The sequence below is a fragment of the Stomoxys calcitrans genome, chromosome 2 (genome assembly GCF_963082655.1).
Source record: "Stomoxys calcitrans chromosome 2, idStoCalc2.1, whole genome shotgun sequence".
NCBI lineage: Eukaryota > Metazoa > Arthropoda > Insecta > Diptera > Muscidae > Stomoxys > Stomoxys calcitrans.
Window position 1 is genome coordinate 192,120,578 of NC_081553.1, and position 23,421 is coordinate 192,143,998.

Genomic DNA, 23,421 nt, shown 5'->3' on the forward strand with positions numbered 1-23,421 from the left:
GGCTGGCAACCCCGATTTAATAAGGAGGTCTCACGCGAACAGCTGTTAACAGCTGGCCAGGCTTGACGGTATTAAGATGACAGATTTTGTTTGCATTCTCTTTGTTGTTAAAATCTTTCTCGCATATTCTCTGCTAATGTACGCACACGCACACAAATTTCTTTGCGTGTGTTGGCAAAAGTACGATCAGCTTGATGACAAGACGGCAGATTGCGCCATATGATTTGTGGTTGTTGTACAAATGAGACCACCTTTAATTGTTTCGCCATGAATGGCTGGTATGATGTTTGTTTTTCACCTTTGAAAACCCATATTTTCGCAAAGTATGAAGCATTAGCAGGAGGAGCGTTTTATTTATCTATAAGCTAGCGAATCCGCTGAACCGGTAAATAAAACACAGCAGTTGTTTCGGCCAGATATAAACATCACATCGTTTTCTATTTAAAAATAATAATGAATAAAAAATATAGTAGATAACAAGAACTTTCAAGCAGTAAAATCAAAATTCTAATATTTAAAATTTTTCTATTTTATTTAAATGTTATGCACTAATTTCAGATACGGCCTAATACAAAGTTCTGCACATCAAAAGAAATGGCAACACTAGCTGCATTTCTTGCGCTGTTTTGATTGCCGGTGTTTGCGAATTCGGTTTATTTATTGAAAAAGGCTTCTAGATATAAGCATGGATTGCAGTGATCGATTAAATACGGCAGAATATAGATGTAAGTGATTCCATAATTATTTGCTAATGAAATACTGTTTTAAATATACAATTCCACACATTCGCAGCCTCGCTTTCGTTATTTTCTGCTGGCGAGGAAGACGCTTCAGTTCTTAATAACAACGCCAAGATTTGCAGCTTGGACCTTACTTTGCCCACAGAAAACGATACTTTAGAGGAGGAGGCCAGCACAAATATAACCGTGCCCAAATTAAGTATAACAATGGACCAAGAGGAAAAAGAATTACTTAAACAACAAAAAGGGAGACATTTACGAAGTGATTCACTTCTCCGTGAGCTAAGTAATACAAGTGGTCACTTCAACAAGTCCATTAGTACACAGGAGACAGATAAAAATGATACTGAAACTACAAATAAGAGTAATGATAGCAGGGGCAATGACGAAGAAGAGGAAAGCATTATACCAGTTGAAGACGAACAAACGGCAGATGAGAGTACATTGAAGGATTCTAGTGTTGAAAATATTGAAAGACAAATGTTTTCGCATTTGCAGCCCGGCAAGCAAAACTTGACTACTGAAGCCCCAATGGAGGTAGAAAATGATGCTGCAAATGAAAAGGAAGAAATTCAGGAAGAATCTTACATTGAAGAAGATCCTTTGGAAACTATGCCAGATGAGAGTCAATTTTTTAGAAATCCTTTTATAGAATTGGGTAGGAGATTGTGGAAATCCAACGACCAAAAACAGTGTTATACAAAGGGTTGTTTGTGGTCTCCAGATGGCACATGTTTATTGGTGCCAATTCATATGGATGGTAAGCAAAACAAAAAAGTACTTTGGGCTTAAAATGTGCTATCGCAATATTTACCTTCCATAGGAATGCATGTCATAGAATTGCCCACGGATTTGTATACTATGCAAGAAATAGACACAAACCGAGAATTAAGTGCCCTCAGTACAGCGGTACATGTAAAAGAAGGTGGTATGGTTTATGATTGTTCATGGTATCCCTTTATGAATAGCACAGATCCGGCCACATGTTGGTGAGTAAATTTGTCATATGGTCGAATGAGTTTAATGATGTTTCGCTTCTTTTATAGCTGGTTGGCCACCAGACAGCATGAACCCATCCAAATGTGGGATGCATTTACCGGAGAGTTGCGTTGTTCCTATCGAGGCTATGATGATGTTGATGAAGTCGAAGCTGCAATTTCCATAGCCTTTAGCAATGATGGACAAAAAGTCGTAGGTGGTTATAAGAAAAATATAAAGATATTTGACACCAACATGTAAGCATTACCAGTATTATGATTTCATGACATGACATTTTGACATTTCTACTATTTTTGCAAAGCCCTGGGCGTGAATATACCACAGTGCCTGTGAAACAAACTGTCTCATGTTTTGCTTTTACCAATCAAAATGATAATTGTGTTACCACCGGTTCTTGGAACAGTCATATTTATCATTATGATTTGCGAGCACCTAAATTGGGTCCACTTTTCGTTTTGGGTGACCATACGGGAGGTATAACGTGGCTCAAGTATTCATCATACAACACAGATAGCTGGTATTTGTTTAGCGGAGCAAGGAGAGACGACAGGATACTAAAGTGGGATATGCGTAATTATCAGCAGCCAGTGACGACATTTAAAAGAAATGTGTCGACAAATCAAAGAATATATTTTGATTTGAGCCCTATGCACAAGTGGCTTATAAGTGGGGATACCAAAGGTTTGTTACGAATATGGGACACAGATGGCAACATGAATGAAGAAAATCTACAGGTGGGTTAAGATTTAAAAGAATTCCACAAATTTGTTCATTTTTTCTTTTATTACACACATTTAGATACCTTTACATTCCGATTGTTGTAATGGAGTAAGTTTTCATCCTTCTTTACCCATCCTATCAACAAGTTCAGGTCAATTTCACTTCAACGATATAGACGGCAATTTAAGAAAATCAAGCGATAATGCAATTGAAAAGGTAATAAGTTATGAAAATTCTGTATTGTTTCTATGGTTTGGACCTTCAAAGCCTGCAGTCTAACCATTTATTATTAATTAATTATTGAAAAGGAAAAGTTGTGTCTTTGGATAGGCACTTAATATTTAGTTTTATAACTCGATGTTATTTAAAATTTAATTTATAAAACTGAAAGTTTTAGTTATGCGTTGAATATAGAAGCATTTTGTTACCCGACTCAATTTTTTGCTCAATAATACGCCCTATCATTTCCTCGGACAAGTTCCTATTGACATATGTTTTATAAATATGTGCGGGTCTGTTCATGGTTTCATTTGCCATTTCGCCGCTAAACAGAATATCTTCTATTGTCAAAAGTTGTCTATCGCGAATAAGTTATCAAAATTTCATTTAAGCAGCAAAACTCAAGAAGCTTTGTACCACAAGGTATTAACTTAAACACTAAGTGTATTAGGTATACACCTACTGGCTTAGGTAAATGTCCATAGTGGCATGGAGCGGATTAATATCTGCTCCCTCTTTTCAACCTAACCTAACCTAAGTGTATTTGGTAATCTCCGATACACGATGTAAGATGTGTAAGGCATAACCACGGCTAGTTTATTTATGTTCTCGCAATAATTTGAACCTTTTTTGTTCTGCAAGTCTTGGAGCCCTTGTATATTTAGATAATAAAAGTTTAGCGTCTATAATCTTCAATCTATTTAGTTCTTTTAACAATATAAGGTCTTAATTTTTTTCTGAAAATGTATGCTTCTCGTCTTTGACGTGGAAATTTGCATATTTTTCCATAACATGAAAATTTTGTCCATGAACGTTTCACTAAGAAACAGGGGCAAACTGGAACAATAGGCAGACTTCTTTAATATAAATGAGTGATGTTCCATTGAAGTTCGAGCTCAGTAATAGGCATTCTCCTTTTTTAAAAGCGATCCTTGTAAAGATTCTTTTATGTGATCAAAGTCGTTTTAGTTCTTAGGACCCACCGCTGCGATGAGCTTTGGTTATTTAAAGGCGCCAATAACTCGCCTTGCCATATCGAGCATAATGGACACTCACTTATTGGATACCATATACCGCCGATTGTCTGCGACTGCAGCTGATGCTACTGTGTATACTCATAGAGCATTCCAATATCCGCAAACTGTGGACGACACGGGTAGCTCTCAGCTAAGCTTCTTATGATAACGATTAATAGCACATAAATCAAAATAACAATCAGAGTGGTGCTCGTAGTTATCGAGTGCCGGGTTATAACCTAGTTCGAACGGTGTGCTGGAAAGCGACACCTCTTTATAGTTCACAAGACATGTTTGTCATGTTTGATTTTTAATGTAATCGGCTTTATTATTTTTATTGAATCGGGGAATTTTAAAAATCTTTTCCAATATGAACCCAGAAAAATGCTTTTCTATTTGATTTTTAATGTAATTGGCTTTATTATTTTTTATTGAATCAGGGAATTTTTAAAATCTTCCAATATGATCCCAGAAAAATGCTTTCCTATTAATCCAAAAACCAATTCGAACTTTTTATCTCTTTACTTAATTCATAAATATCGAAAAAGTAAGGAAACAATTTATTTAATTTTATTTTAGCAGAAGAAATTTTTAAAAATTGTCTTGTACATTTACATTAAAAAAAAAGAATATAAAATTTATGAAAAAAGAAAACTGAAACACACAAAACAAACATATGCTAATGGAATACTTGTGTTGATGAATGCTCTTTCAACCTCCACCCATCTACACATATTCATATATAATACGGACTGGTGGTAAGGTTGCTTTATCTCTTCGATGTTAGTTCAGAATCTTTTTAAGAATTCCTCAGCGCAAGTACGAGCTCTAGCGTTTACGGCCAACTTCATTTCACTGATCTCTTTATCTATTTCCTCCATGAAGCTAATGACAAAGTCTACCAACTTATGCTTATACATTTGTTCTGTATGGAAGTTAGTTATTAGGAAACTAATGTCATACCCTTCGATGGGTTTGCGCCTTAAAATGATAAATGATTCAGCACGGCGCATCATAAATCGGGTGAATTTGTGACAAAGGATCTTTTCTATTTCATCGGCTTGCTTGACAGCAATGCTGACGCGTACTGAATTGATGGAGGGCTCGATGAAAACACGTTCTCGTTCGTTGCGGGAAATGACAATGTGTGTTAGAACCAATTCCTTACTGGAACATACTTCCACTTCAGGTTTATTGTGACGTTCCACCACTTGGGAGGGGAAGTCTTGTAAGCACATCGCTGCTGTAAGGGAGTGGCGTACAGCGGTAAGGTATGGTTTTAAAGTGGCAGCCATAGTGGTTAATTAAATATTAGATAAATCTTATGTTCTATCAAGAATTTAATAATATTTATGAAAAATGAATCACTTAATCACTGCCAAAGGTGTTTACCAATTTTGCGAGCAGAGTGCAAAGCCGATGTAGAATTTTGGGCGTTTTTAACATATTCGGACGGCGGCTTAATGGTTTGTTGACAATGCATGATAAATTGTACGACTTTTCGGATCAATTTTTTATGCTAAAATCGTTCAACTTAATTTTGAAATTGGAAAATGTATCGATAAGATAAATGATGTCCGCATGTAGCATGAAATAAGCTTTGTTCGTATACTTTAGAAAACAACACTTTATATTGCACACTCCCGATTTGGAAGAAATTTGGTAAACATGTGTTAATCAGATGCACATTTTTTTTTAATTTATTTAAGTTGCGGCTAAAAACACATTACTAAGAATACAATCACAAATAGAAATACCAATACTTACATAAATATATATGCAAACTTTCTACATAATCCAATTGAAATAAGAATATTCAATAAAATCAGGAAGTAAAATTAGGTTAGATCTGGCAAAATTTCGATGGCACTATCGATACCGTCAATATTTTATATTTTGTGTGAATATCAATTGATATTTTTCCTAAAGACACTATCGGCAAATTTCAAGTTTTTGCAAAATTGAACTAAAATAGGCGATAGGTGAATATAGGTGATGGAAAATTAACGATAGTTTCGATATTCATTATTAGATATTTTGAAAATATCGAATGGTGCAATTATCTATAGTTTGCCAGCTCTAGATTAGGTTAGGTTGAAGGGCATGCGACTAGCAACCTTGGTTATTTGCTGCTTGACTCAAATACCTTTGGTGCATCAATCCCATGGCATCCGGTTGTACGCACCGGAATGATCCGATAGATTCCTTCATTGGCGAGGGCTGCCGCCTCATTTACAACACACTGCTACAACAACAACGACAACCTTTCGAGCATTGCGTTTGCTCTAAAAAAGAGAGGACAAAAAGAAGATGAAGAAAACAGATAGTATTCTTTGTAGTAGACATTGGTTAGTAAAGGTAGCAATCCTTGGCAAGCTCACTTAGATGAGCAATTTCGTTCCGGTCCATAAGACGCACCGCCGCAGGAACGCTATGGCCATTGGTTATTTATAAGCGCCAATAACTCGATTTGTCATGTCGAGCATCATAGGCACTCAGTGCTGGTGCCGCCCGGCCTTTTACGGAGACTCTCCACCCGATACCGATGATTACCCACGCCTACAATTACAGTTATTCCGTATGGCGTATGGACCATTCCACTATCTGCAACCTGTTAATGCGCCCCGTAGCTATTAGTAGAGCTTCTAATGATAACCATGAACACCACCTAGACCGGAGAGGAAAGTTACAACCCCCCGTGCCGGGAAGAATAGACATACAGATAGTGATTTACTATAGTACAAGTATGGTGCACATCAGTAGTGCGAAAAAAGAACAGACGGGGAAGAAAAAAAAAGTACAAAAGAGCACGTGCTAAGTTTGGCCGGGCCGAATCTTTTCTACTCTCCACCAAGGATCGTATTTGTCAAGTTCTTTGAATGACTTTTTTCAAATATATATGAGTTATATCAAGTTATTGACCGATATGGATCGTACTTGTCATGGCTGTAGAAGTCATAGAAAAACACCTACTCCAAAATTTCAGACAAATCGGATAAAAATTGCGGCCTCCAGAGGCTCAGAAAATCAAATTTGGAGATCCGTTTATAAGGCAGCTATATCAGCTTATTAAGCGATTTAGACCATACTTGGAACAGTTTTCGAAAGTCATACCAAAACGATATGTGCAATATTTTAGCCAAATCGGATAAGAATTGAGCACTCTAGAAGCTCAAGAAATCTAATCGTGAGATCCGTTTATATGGCGGCTATATCAGGTTATGGACTAATTTAGACCATACTTGGCACAGTTGTTGAAGGTTATACCAAAACGATAGTTGCAATATTTCAGCCAAAATCGGATAAGAATTTAGCTCTCTAGAAGCTCAAGAAATATAATCGGGGGATCGGTTTATATGGCAGCTATATCAGGTTATAAACCGATTTGAACTATACTGAGCATAATTTTTTCAAGTCATACCAAAACACCACGTGCCAAACTTCAGCCAAATCGGATAAGAATTGCGACCTCTAGAAGCTCAAGAACCAAGATCGGTTTATAAGGCAGCTATATCAAAAAAAGGACCGATTTATTCCATTTGCCCAACCGACCTAATAATCAGTATTTGTACAAAAGTTCAAGCGCCTAGCTTTTCTTCTTCGAAAATTAGCGTGCTTTCGACAGACAGACGGACGGACATGGCTAGATCGACTTAAATTGTCATGATGATCAAGAATTTATATACTTTATGGGATCTTAGATGCATATTTCGAGGTGTTATAAACGGTATGACGAAATTAGTATACCCCCTCTCTTATGGTGGATGGTATAAAAACGAAGGAAATCAGGCTGACCAGAGTGGAGATCTCATATGTGAAAGCTATTTGAGGCTTATGCAGTGGCCCAGAATGGAGAGAGGGGTAAGTGTCTGGTGGGAGCATTAACGTAACCAAAGGTCCCATTCGCGAGGTTATCGTAAAGGGTGATTTTTTTGAGGTTAGGATTTTCATGCATTAGTATTTGACAGATCACGTGGGATTTCATACATGGTGTCAAAGAGAAAGATGCTCAGTATGCTTTGACATTTCATCATGAATAGACTTACTAACGAGCAACGCTTGCAAATCATTGAATTTTATTACCAAAATCAGTGTTCGGTTCGAAATGTGTTCAAATTTTGTTCAGCTCATTTCTGGTTGAATGGCTACGTAAATAAGCAAAATTGCCGCATTTGGAGTGAAGAGCAACCAGAAGCCGTTCAAGAACTGCCCATGCATCCCGAAAAATGCACTGTTTGGTGTGGTGTGTACGCTGGTGGAATCATTGGACCGTATTTTTTCAAAGATGCTGTTGGACGCAACGTTACGGTGAATGAACACATTTCGAACCGAACACTGATTTTGGTAATAAAATTCAATGATTTGCAAGCGTTGCTCGTTAGTAAGTCTATTCATGATGAAATGTCAAAGCATACTGAGCATCTTTCTCTTTGACACCATGTCTGAAATCCCACGTGATCTGTCAAATACTAATGCATGAAAATCCTAACCTCAAAAAAATCACCCTTTAGAAAGCGTCCACCCTACCAAGAAGCTCGCATATGGGAGGATTCACTGAATCAGTAAAACAATCGGCGCACATCTACAATCCATAGTAGTATGCATTTACAATCCATACTTGGCCTATTCGTAGGTCGCTTCGTTCCCTGCCACTGCATGATAACCAAGGACTTAGTGGTGCTTGACAACTTTCCCAACTTTCTTACTAATTAGTCTCGAACTCACCTAGCTCGACGCTTAAGCTTTGAGCGCCCGACTGTTCACGTAAATCATAAAAGTCTGATCGGGAAACCTTCTCGCATCGGATATCGTCACCAATGCCTGCGGAATCGCCAAGACCTATGCCTGAAAAAAATTACACGCGTACACCAACCTATTTCCCGGCACGGCATTGCTGTGATCACCACACATCCTTGAACATTGTGGTTTCTTGCACTCCCTAAAAAGCTTTGACCTTAGATGACTCTAATACAGAGTTTCACTTAAGTTTCCACATAGATCGTCTGATCGGCTAGTGTCTCGTCTATAAAAACTATGTTCTAACCGAAGGGCAATTATGTAGTCCGACCTCCGAGGGGCTTATAGACTCTTTCACTCTAACTGCCGTACATTGAATTTACAAATGTTAAGCAATAAAACCGAGTAAGTGCCAAAAACTTCCCTCGGGGTACTATACATCGCCCAATCGGGGTTCCATTTCTAACTAAGAAGAAGATTAAGGCCTTGTCTGAGGATGGCACAATCCGCATCGTTTAGGTGCCGGGCCATAACGGTGTAAGGGGGGATGTAAGGGGAAACGATTTGGCAGCGAAGGCCAGAGAACTGCCGTCAATAAAAATGGTTAACCCGAAGCCTTTCCGGTCAAAGCAGTCCGATTTAAGGGTGTGGGAGACAAACTGGAGCAGCGAAACAGTCGGTAGAACGGCGAAAATCCTATGGGGTGATCCGGATAACAAGAAGACGACGCTATTACTGAAAGGAAGTAAGAAGGAGGTCAGTATAGCTTTTGGTGTCCTAACGGGACACATAGGACTATGAGCTGACTTATGCAAAATCGGTGCGGCAAGTGATAGCATGTGGGAAAGTTGATGAGACGTTGAAGGATTTCTTATGTCATTGGCTGGCTTTCGCGGCTAACATACACCGGTACTTAGGTGGGGACACAATACCAGACATGAACTAACTTACGGGAGTGGTATGGAAAACAATTTTGCAAGAAGCACCGAATTCCTAACTTAAAATTTTCTTTTTCGAGGTTACTTTTTAGTTTTTAGAGCACACAACAGGCCGATTACTGGTTTAAGTGTATATCCGTAGTGGAGTTCAATGTAGCGCAGAGGTAAGCATGTCCGCCTATGATGCTGACGCTGGGTTCGAATGCTGGCAGGTACATCGGAAATTTTTTTTAGCGGTGGTTATCTCCTCCTAATGCTGGCGACATTTGTGAGGTACTTTGCCATGTAAAAACTTCTTCCCAAAGAGGTGCTGCTCTGGGGCACGCCGTTTGGGCTATAAAAAGGAGGCCCCCTATCATTGAGTTTAAAATTGAATCGGACAGCACTCATTGATTTGTAAGAAGTTTGCCCCAGTTTCTTAATGGAATGTTCATGGCAAAATTTGCAATTTGCATTTGTATGTCCATAGTGGCATGGGGCGGATTAATATTTGCACCCTCTTTTCAATCTAACCTAACCCAATCGGCAACAACTTTCACTCTTTCTTTCCCATTCATAACTACGAACCACAGAATGTGTGACTCCGCCCTGAGGAGTCAAAGTTGAATCGCCTTTCCCTAAATTCCCTCCCATGTAACCCATCACATCATGGAGGGCACTGTTAATTGATAGACCCGTAATGTGAGAAGAAGTATACAAGTTGTTTGATTTTTTGCCGTTGGTATAGATGCTATTCCAACTTTTCGCCATTTCGTGTGTATAGAGAACAGTAAATTTATAATTCTTAAAGCCATTTGGTTGAGGGTACTGCCTTCATTCGCTTGTTGGATAATATGCCAACCGATCCAGGTTTGCATATCAACCGGATTCAATTAATTTTACTGTCCAGAGCTTCTTCCTCTCCTTTATCATGTGCTCTGCCTTGATACTCCTTTCCACCAACACACAGAGTTGTGCGATCTGAGCTCAGAGTTTCAACCCCTGTGATGCCCACAGCCATCCAGGGTTTTAAATATTCCTTTCCAGACACTTGGCGCCTAAAGGTGATTTAAAAATCGTGCTCTATTCCTAAATACTTTTCATTTCAGGTCGATATTGCCATGTTCGCTACATAAGTATGTCTGAGCTGGGGGGTGCTTTGGGGGTAAGCGGATTCCAGAGTCTTGGCTCGGAAAAAAAGGTCAGCAGACTCGAGCTCTACTCTCAAATATCTTTCTTTTGACGCCCATATTGTCATGGTAGGTAAATAAGTTCCGTGTTGGGGGTGGGCGGCCCCAGATAACTGGTTCCAGAAGTGAATAGCGGATTCGTGCTCTACTCATTTTTGGAGTGGGCGGTCCCACAAACACTTTTCCCCAAAAGTGTATATCAGATTCGTTTTCTACTCTGAAATACCTTTCATTTGAGTTCCATATTGTGCTGATCGGAATATATTTTGCATTGAGGGGAGTCAAAGATACTCGATGTTAATCCAAAGACGGACTCATAGGTCCGAGAAATGTTATGCAAAAGCTTTTGAACAATAGAATAGATTTAGTATATTTATACTAAAAATGCATTGCATAAAAGGTGCAGCTCAGCCCTTCTGCTAGTTTTTTACAAAAATTTAATTTCAACGCAATCTTTTAAAACATTTAACATAATTCAGACGAAATTTCTTTTCTTTTTCGTGTACAACAAATATTCAAGGATACACATTTTGTTACCCAGCAAGTGAACTTATATTGGGTTGCCCAAAAAGTAATTGAGGATTTATCATATAGTCGGCGTTGACAAATTTTTTCACAGCTCGTGACTCTGTAATTGCATTCTTTCTTCTGTCAGTTATCAGCTGTTACTTTTAGCTTGCTTTAGAAAAAAAGTGTAAAAAAAGTATATTTGATTAAAGTTCATTCTAAGTTTTATTAAAAATGCATTTACTTTCTTTTAAAAAATCCGCAATTACTTTTTGGGCAACCCAATATCACAAGTTTTATTTATATTTAAAGACGTTAAACATTCAACTATTGTTGAACTGGAACTGGAAATACTTCAAAAATTTTAATTGGTTTTGCATATTTGAAAATATTGCAAAATTAGTTAAAAAAATTGGTAGATAGACAAAACGTATGTTAATAGGATTATGTGCATATGGTTTGAACTAGTCAAATTGATAGAAAGAGAACTTCGTAATTGCGCAACGCAATTATATTTTAAATCTACTTAGCAATATGCGTAGTCGGAATTTCCAAGATATCCGCTAATGATTATTCATAAATATTTTATGTCTTGAAGGTCGCTTAAATTTTATTGCAAAAATATCAATTCATTTGAAATTTTGTTTTAGAAAATATATCATTGAAATTTTGTCTTTTGAAAAAATTTTATTGAAATTTCGTCTTTAGAAAAAATTTCATTGAAATTTTGCCTTTAGAAAAAATTTCATTAAAATTTCGTCCTTAAAAAAATTTCATTGAAATTTCGCCTTAAGAAAAAATTTCATTGAAATTTTTGTCTTTAGAAAAAATTTCCTGGAAATTTTGTCTTTAGAAAAATTTTATGGAACTTTTATTTTTAGAAAAAATGCAATTGAAATTTTTGTCTTTAGAAAAAATTTCATGGAAATTTCGTCTTTAGAAAAAATTTCACAGAAATTTCGTCTTAAGAAAAAATTTTAAATTTGTCTTTAGAAAATTTTTTTTTGAAATTTTGTCTTTAGAAAAATTTCATTGAAATTTTGTCTTTACAAAAATTTCATTGAAATTTTGTCTTTACAAAAATTTCATTGAAATTTTGTCTTTAGAAAAAATTCATAGAAATTTTGTCTTTAGAAAAAATTCAAAGAAATTTTGTCCTTAGAAAAAATTTCATTGAAATTTTATTGAAATTTTGTCTTTAGAAAAAATTTGGTCATTAGAAAAAATTTCATTGAAATTTTGTCTTTAGAAAAAATTTCGTTGAAATTTTTTAGAAATAATTTCACTGAAATTTTGTCTTTAGAAAAAATTTCATTGAAATTTTGTGTTTAGAAAAAATTTCATTGAAATTTTGTGTTTAGAAAAAATTTCATTGAAATTTTGTGTTTAGAAAAAATTTCATTGAAATTTTGTGTTTAGAAAAAATTTTATTGAAATTTTGTCTTTAGAAAACATTTCATTGAAATTTTGTCTTTAGAAAAAATTTCATGAAAATTTTGTCTTTAGAAAAAATTTCATGGAAATTTCGTCTTTAGAAAAAATTTCATTGAAATTTTGCCTTTAGAAAAAATTTCATTGAAATTTTGTCTTTAGAAAAATTTCATTGAAATTTTGTCTTTAGAAAAATTTCATTGAAATTTTGTCTTTAGAAAAAATTTCCTGGAAATTTTGTTTTAAAAAAATTTCATTGAAATTTTGTCTTTAGAAAAAATTTCATTGAAATTTTGTCTTTAGAAAAAATTTCATGAAAATTTTGTCTTTAGAAAAAATTTCATTGAAATTTTGTCTTTAGAAAAAATTTCATGAAAATTTTGTCTTTAGAAAAAATTTCATGAAAATTTTGTCTTTAGAAAAAATTTCAATGAAATTTCGTCTTTAGAAAAAATTTCATTGAAAATTTCGTCTTTAGAATAAATTTCATGGAAATTTCGTCTTTAGAAAAAATTTCACAGAAATTTCGTCTTTAGAAAATATTTCATAAAAATTTTGTCTTTAGAAAAAACTTCACTAAAATTTTGTCTTTAAAAAAAATTTCATTCAAATTTTGTCTTTAGAAAAAATTTCATTGAAAAATTGAATTTCATTGAAATTTTGTCTTTAGAAAAAATTTCACAGAAATTTCGTCTTTAGAAAAAATTTCACAGAAATTTCGTCCCTAGAAAAAATTTAAATTTTGTCCTTAAAAAAAATTTCATTGAAATTTTGTCTTTAGAAAAAATTTCTTTGAAATTTGGTCTTTAGAAAAAATTTCATTCATTTTAGACAATACACCTATCCTCCAATGTGTTTTTATAGCCTTTTATAGCACTAATTGATATAAAGATAGTGTTCCTGCCCCTTTTTATTCTCTAATGGATTGTTCGTACAATCCTATTTGGTTATTTAATCAAGCATTAATTTATATTTGGCACGCTTTTAATGTCAACTGCTGCATGACTCCGATATATTCGACGCATATTCATAGAAATGCATAGAAATGTGAAAAATACCGCCTTAGTTTGTTCCAGAATTCTATTAGATTAAAATAATTCTTCAACTGATAACTACTGAGTTCTTGGAACTTGACGACATCTAACGAACTAAAATCCTAAACCCCTTGGTACGTTTCACGGCAGGCCATGGCCTTCATTTGTAAAATATTTGCATAGTATTTTTTGCCTACTACTGATTATTGGCCTTTTTTATGATGGACCTTATCAAATGGCTTCTGTTGGAAATGCCAACAACCGACGACTTCTACCACCTAATCACCTTAGGTATTGGATTGTTCTTACGTTAGTTGTGCTACTGCGATTACGAACAAAGTTCATTGATAACTTCGAAAATCAAGCCATACAATTATGAAACCGAAGAAAGTACGTATTATCAATTTAATAGAAGAACATGAAGTCGACTATTTGCAGATTTTCCGGAATAGATTTCAATGCTTTTGTCAAGGGCCAGATATATACAATTTCCTACGTTAAAATTTTAAGTTTAATACATTTATTTTTAAGATTTATGTATACTTTCCAAAAGTGATGTTCCCATTTTTATACTCACCACCGTGGAGCATGGAGACATTCTGTTTGCAACATCTCGAAATATCGATCAGCAAACCTATAAAGAATACATTTCTGCCTGTCGAAATCACGACAGCACGACACGGGTTTGCTATGAGGACCACACAGGCTGGATCATTGAGGTCCGATCTGTGTGGTGTTCACTGCTGGGACGAGAAGCTTAGCTGCGAGCTACCGGGCGCGTCCACCGGTTGCGTATAGTGGAATGATCCATACGTAGTAGCTGCAACAGCAGTCCGGGACAATCAGCGGTATCGAGCGGAGAGTCTCAGTGAGAGGTCGGGCGGCACCGGCTCTTGAACAAATACTGAGTGCCTCTGATGCTCGATATGACAAGGTGAGTTGTTGGCGCCTTTAAATAACCAATGGCCAACTTGGTCCCGCGGTGATCGGTCCTTTGGATCGAAACGAGCTTGCTCACCTACAGGAGCATGACGAGGATCGCAACAATAGCGCAAGAGTTTGAACGAATAATGCTACCCTTTGAAAATGAGAATAGATAGACAACAACTTGTTAAAGACACAGTAATTCACAAGCTTTCCTTAAAATAATCCAAATATAACCTTAGCTGAGAGATAAGCATGTCCGCCTTTGACGCCGAACGGTTAAGTTCAAATCCCGGCGATACTTGTGAGGTTGTTGTAGCAGTTTGTTGTTTTATATCTTTCGTCTGCTTGATTCTGTAGAGTGTACAGATCCAGAAACTCTGCGACCAAGATGGAGTGCGTCCAGAGTGATCTTGGTCAGAGTCGAGTGGGTCTGGCTGGGCAGTTAAACATGTGACGTGTATCGTGTGGTCCCTGGTCACAATCGGGACATACATCTTGCACGTCAATAACAAAAAAACTAGCTGGCAACATTTCCGACACCAAATCAGCACTACTATTAACCCTAAACTTTCATTAAAAACTGCTGAAGAAATAACAGAAGCGGTAGAGCACCTAACCTGCACTATACAACAAGCCTCATGGAACTCCACGCCAGAAAGAAGCTTTAACAATCACCCAAAATATCCCACCACAGTTTAGAAAAAAAGCCTAAAAAAAAGAAAAGCAAAAAAGCAGTAGCAGATAAGTCAATCATCTGAAGATAAACGAAATTTTAATAAGGCGACATCTGAACTCTAAAAAACTTTTAAAAAATTTAAAAGAAAGTCAAATTGAAAGAGAATTTCAAAATCTAGGCCCAACCATCTCCACAGATTATTCGCTGTGAAAAAATCCAGGAAAGTAAAACAGCAACCAAATATTGCTGGTGACTTCTTTGCTGGAGCTTCTTCATCCATTCTGACAACATGACCTAGCCAACACAGCCGTTGTATTTTAATGCGTGTAACTATGCTATTGTCGTCGTACAGCTCATGAACTCGTGGTTCATACGTCGCCTATATTCTCCATTAATGCAAACTGGTCCATATATTTTACGAAGAACCTTTCTCTCAAATACTCCAAGCACTGCCTCATCTGCTTTCACAAGTATCCATGCCTCAGAACCATATAACAACACGGGTAGAGTCAGTGTCTTGTATAGTGTAATCTTCGTCAGTCGAGAGGTAGCCTTGTTTCTAAACAGCTAACATAATCCAAAGTGGCATCTTTTACCAGTATTATTCTTCGCTTTATCTCAAAACTGGTGTCACTCGTTTCAGTTACGGCGGTGCCGAGGTAAACAAAGTTGCTGACTATCTCAAAGTTGTGGTTCCCAACTTTCTCCATTTTCTTTATCTGCTCGGTTGTACAAGGCGTTTTGGGAGTTGAAAGCATCCAATTCGTCTTGTCTCCATTTGCTGCCAGACCCATTTTGACTGACTCTCATTCGATTCTTTCAAAGGTTGCAGTTACTACTTCCGGTCACCGACCTATAGTGTCGATGTCGTCGGCATAGGCTAGTAGCATGTGTTGCCTTGTGATTAGTGTGCCATATCCATACACATCTGCATCTCGTATAATCTTCTGCAGCAGGATATTAAAGTGTTATCTCTTTAATATAGGCTGTCTTCTTGTCTGAAACCTCGTTTGGTATTAAATGGTTCGGAGAGATTCTTTCCTTTTCTTATTGAGGAACGCGTATCAGCAAATGTCATCCTGAAGAGTCTTATTAAATTCAGACATGGCTTGAAATACCTTTGTACCTAAAGGAGTATCGAAGTCGGCTTTGTAGTCAACAAAGAGATGGTAGGTGTTGATTTGTCCTTCTCGGGTCTTTTTCAGGGTGGATTTACCAAATCTAAAGCCGCTTTGATAGGGCCCAATTATCTCATTGACTTTAGGTTTTAATCTTTCACACAGTACGCTCGAGAGTATCTTGTATGCGATGGGGAGGAGACTTATTCCTCTGTAGTTGGCACATTCCGTCTTGTCTTCTTTCTTGTGTACGGGACATAGTATACTGAGGTTCCAATCATCGGGTATGCGTTCTTCTAGCCAGATTGCGCAGATAAGTTGATGCATACGCCTTATCAGCGTGTCGCCTCCAGTCTTAAATAGTTCAGTGGGTAACCCGTCGGCTCCTGCTGCCTTGTTGTTCTTCAGTCGGGTCACTGCTACTTGGACCTCATTCTGACTAGGAGGTAAACATTCTATATCATCTCATTGATTGGTTCTGCGGTATCCTCTTCGCCGCCAACATGGTAATGATCCGAATTTATATTCGCTCCACGGATCGATCGTACATCTAACACGCTGGATGAATTCCTTCCACCTATCACAACGTGATCAATTTGGTCCCTCATGTTTTAATCAGGTGACTGCCATGTGGCTTTGTGAAAAATTTTTATGTTAAAATCTGGTGCTACTAACTACCATGTTTTTGACGCTGCGAAATCTATCAGCCTCAAGCCATTACTGAAAGTTATCTCGTAGAGGCTTAACTTTCCGACTGTTGGACCACGGATGTATTCCTTCACTATCTTCGCATTAAAATCTCCCAGAACGATATTAATATCATGGGCGGGGCAGCGATCATATTCTCTCTCTAGGCGCTCGTAGAAAATATCCTTGGTCTGCTCGTCCTTGTCTTCCGTCGGGGCATGGGCACAAATAAGGCTGATGTTGAAGAATTTGGCTTTTATGCAGATTGGGGATAGCCTTATATCCATCGGAGTAAAGCTGAAGACAAGGTGTTTCAGTCTTCGACTAACCACAAATCCACAGCCAAATTCATGCCTCGTGTTATGACAGCCATAGTATAGTTCATCACCGTTTGGTGTGGTAGTGACGCCATTCCCATCGCACTTTCTGTAAGGCGGTAATATCTGTCTTGTACTTCTCTAAAACATCCGCCAGCGCGTATACTGCACCTTCTCTATAAAGAGTGCGGAGATTCCAGGTGAAAACAGCAAATCATGGTCCTGTTTTCGTTTGCGTGGGTAGTCAGCGTTGGGGGGGGAGGTCCGTTTTGACTATTCCTTTGTTTCTCATAGTAGTTCTCATAGTTTTCCGGGGGCGGGTTACTGTCATAGCGCCTCAACCGCAGAGGTTTTGTGCGAGTATCATTGGCACTCAGTATTTAATTAAGAGCCAGTGCCACCTGACTCCTCACTGAGACTCTGCTCCCGAAAATCGCTGACTCCCCGCGGACGCACCTGCAGCTACTCCGAAAAAAACGGGGCTTTCCACCATCCGCAACCTGTGGGCGCGCCCGGTAGCTTTCAGCCAAGCTTCCCGTGGTAACGATGGTCACCACACAAGTCGCAGCTCAAAGTTTCAGCCTGTGTGGTGCTCACAGTTATCCCGTGTCGGCCGGGCCATAAGTGGGAGTAAAACAGGTAAAACATTAGCTTTAACATTGGTCAAATCCAATAACTCTTGAATTCTCAGTTGGAAAAAAACACCAATTCCGAAAGCAGGAAAACCTTACCAAACGAAGGCGAAATATTTTTGTCCTATGAGTTTGTCATTATTTATGCTGAAGAGGTAGATAGAAACATATCTTAAGGCAAAGATCCCTGGAGATCGTCTGTCGCGGCAGCAGCGTGCATATAGTAAAGGCAAATCCACTGAAACTGCCTTTTACGTTCTAGTCCGCTACGTAAAAGGTTCTCTCGTTGTCAAGGAATATACAATGGTAGCATTTTTTTGGCAAATCCACTGAAACAGCCTTTCACGTTCTAGTCCGCTACATAAAAGGTTCTCTCGTTGTCAAGGAATATACAATGGTAGCATTTCTTGACACTGAATGTAAAACCGATGTCAACCATGAAGAGGTTGAAGTTTCTAGGCATCAACTATACCGTAAGAATGTTTATTAATAACTTACTTACTAAAAGATGCATTACGACAGGCTTGGGATCTGTGGATCTCAAGGAGGTGTACTGTCTCCTAATATATTATTGTCTCCGGAAGAAAAGTAGTCGCGTAGGCTGATGACGTGGCAATTCCGGTTAGGGGAAGTTTGCCAAAACTCTAAGGGATATACTTTAGGAAGCTCTACGTGCAACAGCGAAGTGGGGTACGGAAAGTGGTCCAGGTGTAAATCCGTGCAAGACAGAAGTTGTTCTTTTCAGCAGTAGATACAAGTTGCCTACAGTGCTTGGGTGTTTTGCTGGACAGGAAAATGAACTTCAAATCCAACATTTTGGAAAGTGCAGAAAAAGACAGCCATTGGCAAAAGTTAGTGGTTTAGACCGCGCGTCATGCATTGGGTATATACTGCAGTTGCCAGTCAACCGGATCCAAAGGATAGCTTGTTTGTGCATCGCAGCCGCACTGAGGATGATACCATCTGATGCACTGAATTTAATGCTACCTCTAATGGCTCTGGACATTGTGGCTAGACAAATTGCTGCGACCACTGCCGTGAGGCTAAGGGAGCTTTCCCTTTGGTCATGTGGCGGCTACGAACACTGTGTTATCCTTGATACAATGCCCGATGTTCCAGGCAGTGTGGATTACACGCTATCTGAGCCGCTTTTTTGCAAGAAGGTCCTGTATCATTATTCTTGTTAGAACTGATTGGAACTACCCTATCCCTGGTAATAGAAGTTATATATACTTCTATACGGATGGTTCCAAACTAGACGACCAAGTCGGCTTGGAGTGTACTCTACAGATCTAGAACTGGTCATATCGAAAAGGTTACCCGACCACTGCAGTGTGTATCAAGCGGAGATTCTTGAAATTTAGGAGGTGGTGGAGTGGATAAAATATAATTTCTAAACGACGATTGGCATAAAAATATTCTCAGACAGCCATTAAATTCCTGGAGAACGTATTTCTGAACACAAAAACCGCCCCGACTGTCGCTGGGAAACGTATTTCTGAACACAAAAACCGCCCTCGACTGTCGCAGATCTCTCAACGAGATGGCTGAACAGTTCAAAATTCACCTGTTCTGGGTGCCGGGCCACAGAGTTATCCCAGGGAGTTGTAAAGCGGACGAGCTTGATTCCAGGGACACTGGAATCTGTGGGCATGCCTCTAGTGACATGTAAGCTACATTTTTAGGACCAGGCCCGAAGGACAACGAATGATATATGGTCACAAAGAGGGGGCTGTGAGCATTCCAAAACTACGTGGCCTAATCTGGACTTGCAGAGGTCTATCGCTTTGCTCAGTCATTGTGTCCGTCATGACAGGTCACTGTCTAATCAGAAAACATGCTGACAGACTGAAGGTTGCCAGTAACGACTTTTGCAGAAGCTGTGAGGACAACGAGGAAGAAGTGACTATAGAACACCTTCTGTGTGCGTGTTCTGCACTGACAGTCAAAAGGAGTTCTACTTTAGTTTCTCATTTCTTTGAGAACCAGTCTGATTTAGCGGATGTGAACCATCGCAAGCGATCTGGATGGTTCGGTTCAACGGTAGGAGCTTCCTTCTTCTGTTCCTGTGGTATCACTACGACGAAAACGTCTAAGTGACTTAAACCTAACCTGTGTGGTCTCAGGAAATCAAGTCCGTTTGTAACATTTTTATTTTTCGAGGAGATAAAGTCTAGAGTAGACATTTCTATAGTATTATACGCCCCATTTCATGCTGTCGGATATACAAATGATACAGATATAACTCATAGGGGCTACATCCAATCTCACAATCATTTATTGTTTTATTTATTACTGACATACGAATAGAAAGACTTGTTTAATAGGAAATAATTCTTGGTTTTCAAGTTAATTTAATATGTGTTTTTCAATACACTGAGAAAATATCTGCCTTGACCGTTGATATTTCAAAATAAAAATGAAGGAGAGAGATAAAATTCCTCGAAAAGTGCTGATAAAATCAATCTTATCAATAAGTTATTATTAAAATACATCAGATAGACATGATAAGTTTGAAAATACCTTAGTCAACGGAAGATTTGCTGTCTCTCGTGGTTACGACGTATGTTTTTTATACCCTTCACCATGGGATGGGGGTATACTAATTTCGTCATTCTGTTTGTAACACCTTGAAATGTGCGTCTAAGACCCATTAACGTATATATATTCTTGATCGTCATGTCATTTTAAGTCGATCTAGCCATGTACGTCCGTCCATCCGCCTGTCTGTCGAAAGCACGCTAACTTTCGAAGGATTAAAGCTAGGCGCTTGAATTTTACACAAATACTTTTTATTAGTGTAGGTCGGTTGGGAATGTAAATGGGCCATATCGGTCCATGTTTTGATATAGCTGCCATAAAAACCGATCTTGGGTCTTGACTTCTTAAGCCTCTAGAGGGCGCAATTCTCGTCCGATTTGACTGAAATTTTGCACCTAGTGTTTTGGTATCACTTCCAACAACAGTGCTAAGTATGGTTCAAATCGGTTGATAAACTGATATAGCTGCCATAGAAACCGATCTGGGGTCTTGACTTCTTCAGCTTTTAGAGGGTGCAATTCTCGTCCGATTCGCCTGAAATTTTGCAGCCTCTAGAGGGCGCAATTCTCGTCCGATTTGACTGAAATTTTGCACCTAGTGTTTTGGTATTACTTCCAACAACTGTGTTAAGTATGGTTCAGATCGGTTCATAACCTGGTATAGCTGCCATATGAACCGATCTTGGATCTTGACTTCTTGAGCCGCTAGAGTGCGCAATTCCTATCCCATTTGGCTGAAATTTGTTTTGTTATGACTTTCAATAACTGTGCTTAGTATGACGCAAATCAGTACATAACCTGATATCGCTGCCATATAAACCGATCTGGGATCTTGACTTCTTGAGCCTCTAGAGGGCGCAATTCTCATCTGATTTGGCAGAAATTTTGTACAATGGCTTCTCCCATGGCCTTCAACATACGTTACCATCTATAGCTTGATACAGCTCCCATATAAACCGATCTCCCGATTATGCTTCTTGACCCCCTATAAGGCGCAATTCTTATCCGAATGAGCTGAAATATTACCCAATGACTTCTACTTTAGTCTTCAACATTCAATTCATTAATGGTCCGAATAGGACTATAACTTGATAAACAGCATAACAATTCTTATCCATTATTCTTTGTTTGCCTGAAAAGAGACACAGCGCAAAGAACTCGACAAATGCGATCCATGGTGGAGGGTATACAAGATTCAGCCCGGCCGAACTTAGCACGCTCTTACTTGTTTTTATTTGTTACAACATCATCCACTCCCAAATGTATTTAGACTGTGGAAAATGTCGTCACAATTTCAATCTGATTATTAACCATAACAAAGCAAAAAGCATTGGTGCGTCACAAAAACAAAGATTATAAAAAAAATTATTACGCACGGATTCATACTGTTTGAGTAGTAAATACAATATAATAAAAAAATACAAGTAATTCTCACGAACATTTCTGGAACAGAACTGATGGGATGAGGAAAAGAAGATTATTATTATAATTATTTGTTTGCTCATTGGTGTTTAATTATTTACGGAGTTCAATGACTATATTTAGATATAGCTGCCATATAGACCGACCGCTCGATCTCCCGATTTAATACCCGAATTCGATGTAATTTGGCGCAGTGAGTTCCCCCTACCCATTCCTGTCAAATGTGGAATGGGTAGGGGGAACTCTATATCGGGAGGTCGGTCTATATGACAGCTATAGCCAAATATGGTTCGATCTGGACGATATTGAACAAAAAAGGTTTAGAGGGGTACCAAAACGCACTGTTTCAAATTTCATCCAAATCTGATGGGCCTTTTATGGGCTCATTACTCTATATCGGGATATCAGTCTATATGGCAGCTATATTCAAATATACTCCGATCTGGACGGTGTTCGACGCAAAGGTGTAGAGGTCTATCAAAATCGATGTTTCAAATTTCATCAAAATCGGATGAAAAATGCTCCTCAATACTCTATATCAGGAGATTGGTCTATATGGCAGCTATTGGATTGCCTAAAAAGTAATTGCGGATTTTTAAAAGAAAGTAAATTCATTTTTAATAAAACTTAGAATGAACTTTAATCAAATATATAATTGCCATTTTGTTCGATAACCTTTTGCCATCTTCCTGGCAAATTTAGTATTTCACGCTCATAGAACTTCTGGCCTTTATCTGCAAAAAACTGAACCAAGTGCGATTTTATAGCCTCATCGTTGCCAAAAGTTTTACCATTTAAGGAGTTCCGCAAAGATCGAAATAAATGGTAGTCTGATGGTGCAAGGTCAGGGCTATATGTGGATGCATCAAAAGTTCCCAGCCAAGCTCACTCAGTTTTTGGCGAGTGACCAAAGATGTGTGCGGTCTAGCGTTGTCCTGGTGGAATATGACACCTTTACGATTGACCAATTCTGGTCGCTTCTCCTTGATGGCTGTATTCAATTTGTCCAATTGTTGACAGTAAACATCCGAATTAATCGTTTGGTTCCTTGGAAGCAGCTCAAAATATACCACACCCTTCCAATCCCACCAAACAGACAGCATAACCTTCTTTTGGTGGATATCAGCCTTTGAAGAGGTTTGAGCTGGTTCACCATGCTTAGACCATGATCGTTTTCGACTAACGTTGTTGTAAACAATCCATTTTTCATCTCCAGTTATGATTCGTTTTAAAAACGGATCGAATTCATTTCGTTTAAGGTGCATATCACAAGCGTTGATTCGGTTTGTTAAATGAATTTCTTTCAATACATGTGGTACCCATATTAAAATTGACGCCAAACAAACAAATGTAAACAAAATTTCGCGCACTTTTTTCTAAAGCAAGCTAAAAGTAACAGCTGATAACTGACAGAAGAAAGAATGCAATTACAGAGTCACAAGCCGTTGAAAAAATTTTTCAACGACGACTATATTACTACTATATTACCGACAATTACTTTTTTGGGCAACCCAATATATCCAAATATGGTCCGATCTGGACGATATTGAACAAAAAGGTTTAGAGTATTATCAAAACTCACTGGGCCAAAT

The 23,421-nt window shown here is 38.0% G+C and overlaps 2 protein-coding genes across 2 annotated transcripts; one reads left to right on the forward strand and one right to left on the reverse strand.

Annotated features, from left to right (window-relative positions):
* Positions 1-506: 506 nt before the first annotated feature.
* LOC106094683 (telomerase Cajal body protein 1 homolog) lies at positions 507-2,859 on the forward strand. The gene is made up of 6 exons (XM_013261917.2): positions 507-725; positions 793-1,500; positions 1,564-1,729; positions 1,787-1,975; positions 2,041-2,473; positions 2,538-2,859. Exons 1-6 carry the CDS (start codon positions 686-688, stop codon positions 2,736-2,738), a joined length of 1,737 nt encoding a protein of 578 aa, XP_013117371.2. The 5' UTR covers positions 507-685; the 3' UTR covers positions 2,739-2,859.
* A 1,342-nt stretch (positions 2,860-4,201) lies between these two features.
* Positions 4,202-5,123, reverse strand: LOC106094684 (actin-related protein 2/3 complex subunit 4). The gene has a single exon (XM_013261918.2). The coding sequence runs from the start codon at positions 4,987-4,989 to the stop codon at positions 4,483-4,485; it is 507 nt and encodes a 168-aa protein (XP_013117372.1). The 5' UTR covers positions 4,990-5,123; the 3' UTR covers positions 4,202-4,482.
* Between the last annotated feature and the right edge of the window lie 18,298 nt (positions 5,124-23,421).

What these genes read in the sequence shown, in the direction of transcription:
- LOC106094683 (XM_013261917.2), top strand. Translation starts at nt 686, where the DNA reads ATGGATTGCAGTGATCGATTAAATACGGCAGAATATAGAT. An exon ending in AAATACGGCAGAATATAGAT is followed by an intron (nt 726 to 792) that starts GTAAGTGATTCC and finishes ACACATTCGCAG; the next exon opens with CCTCGCTTTCGTTATTTTCT. An exon ending in TGAATGAAGAAAATCTACAG is followed by an intron (nt 2,474 to 2,537) that starts GTGGGTTAAGAT and finishes ACACACATTTAG; the next exon opens with ATACCTTTACATTCCGATTG.
- LOC106094684 (XM_013261918.2), bottom strand. Translation starts at nt 4,989, where the DNA reads ATGGCTGCCACTTTAAAACCATACCTTACCGCTGTACGCCACTCCCTT.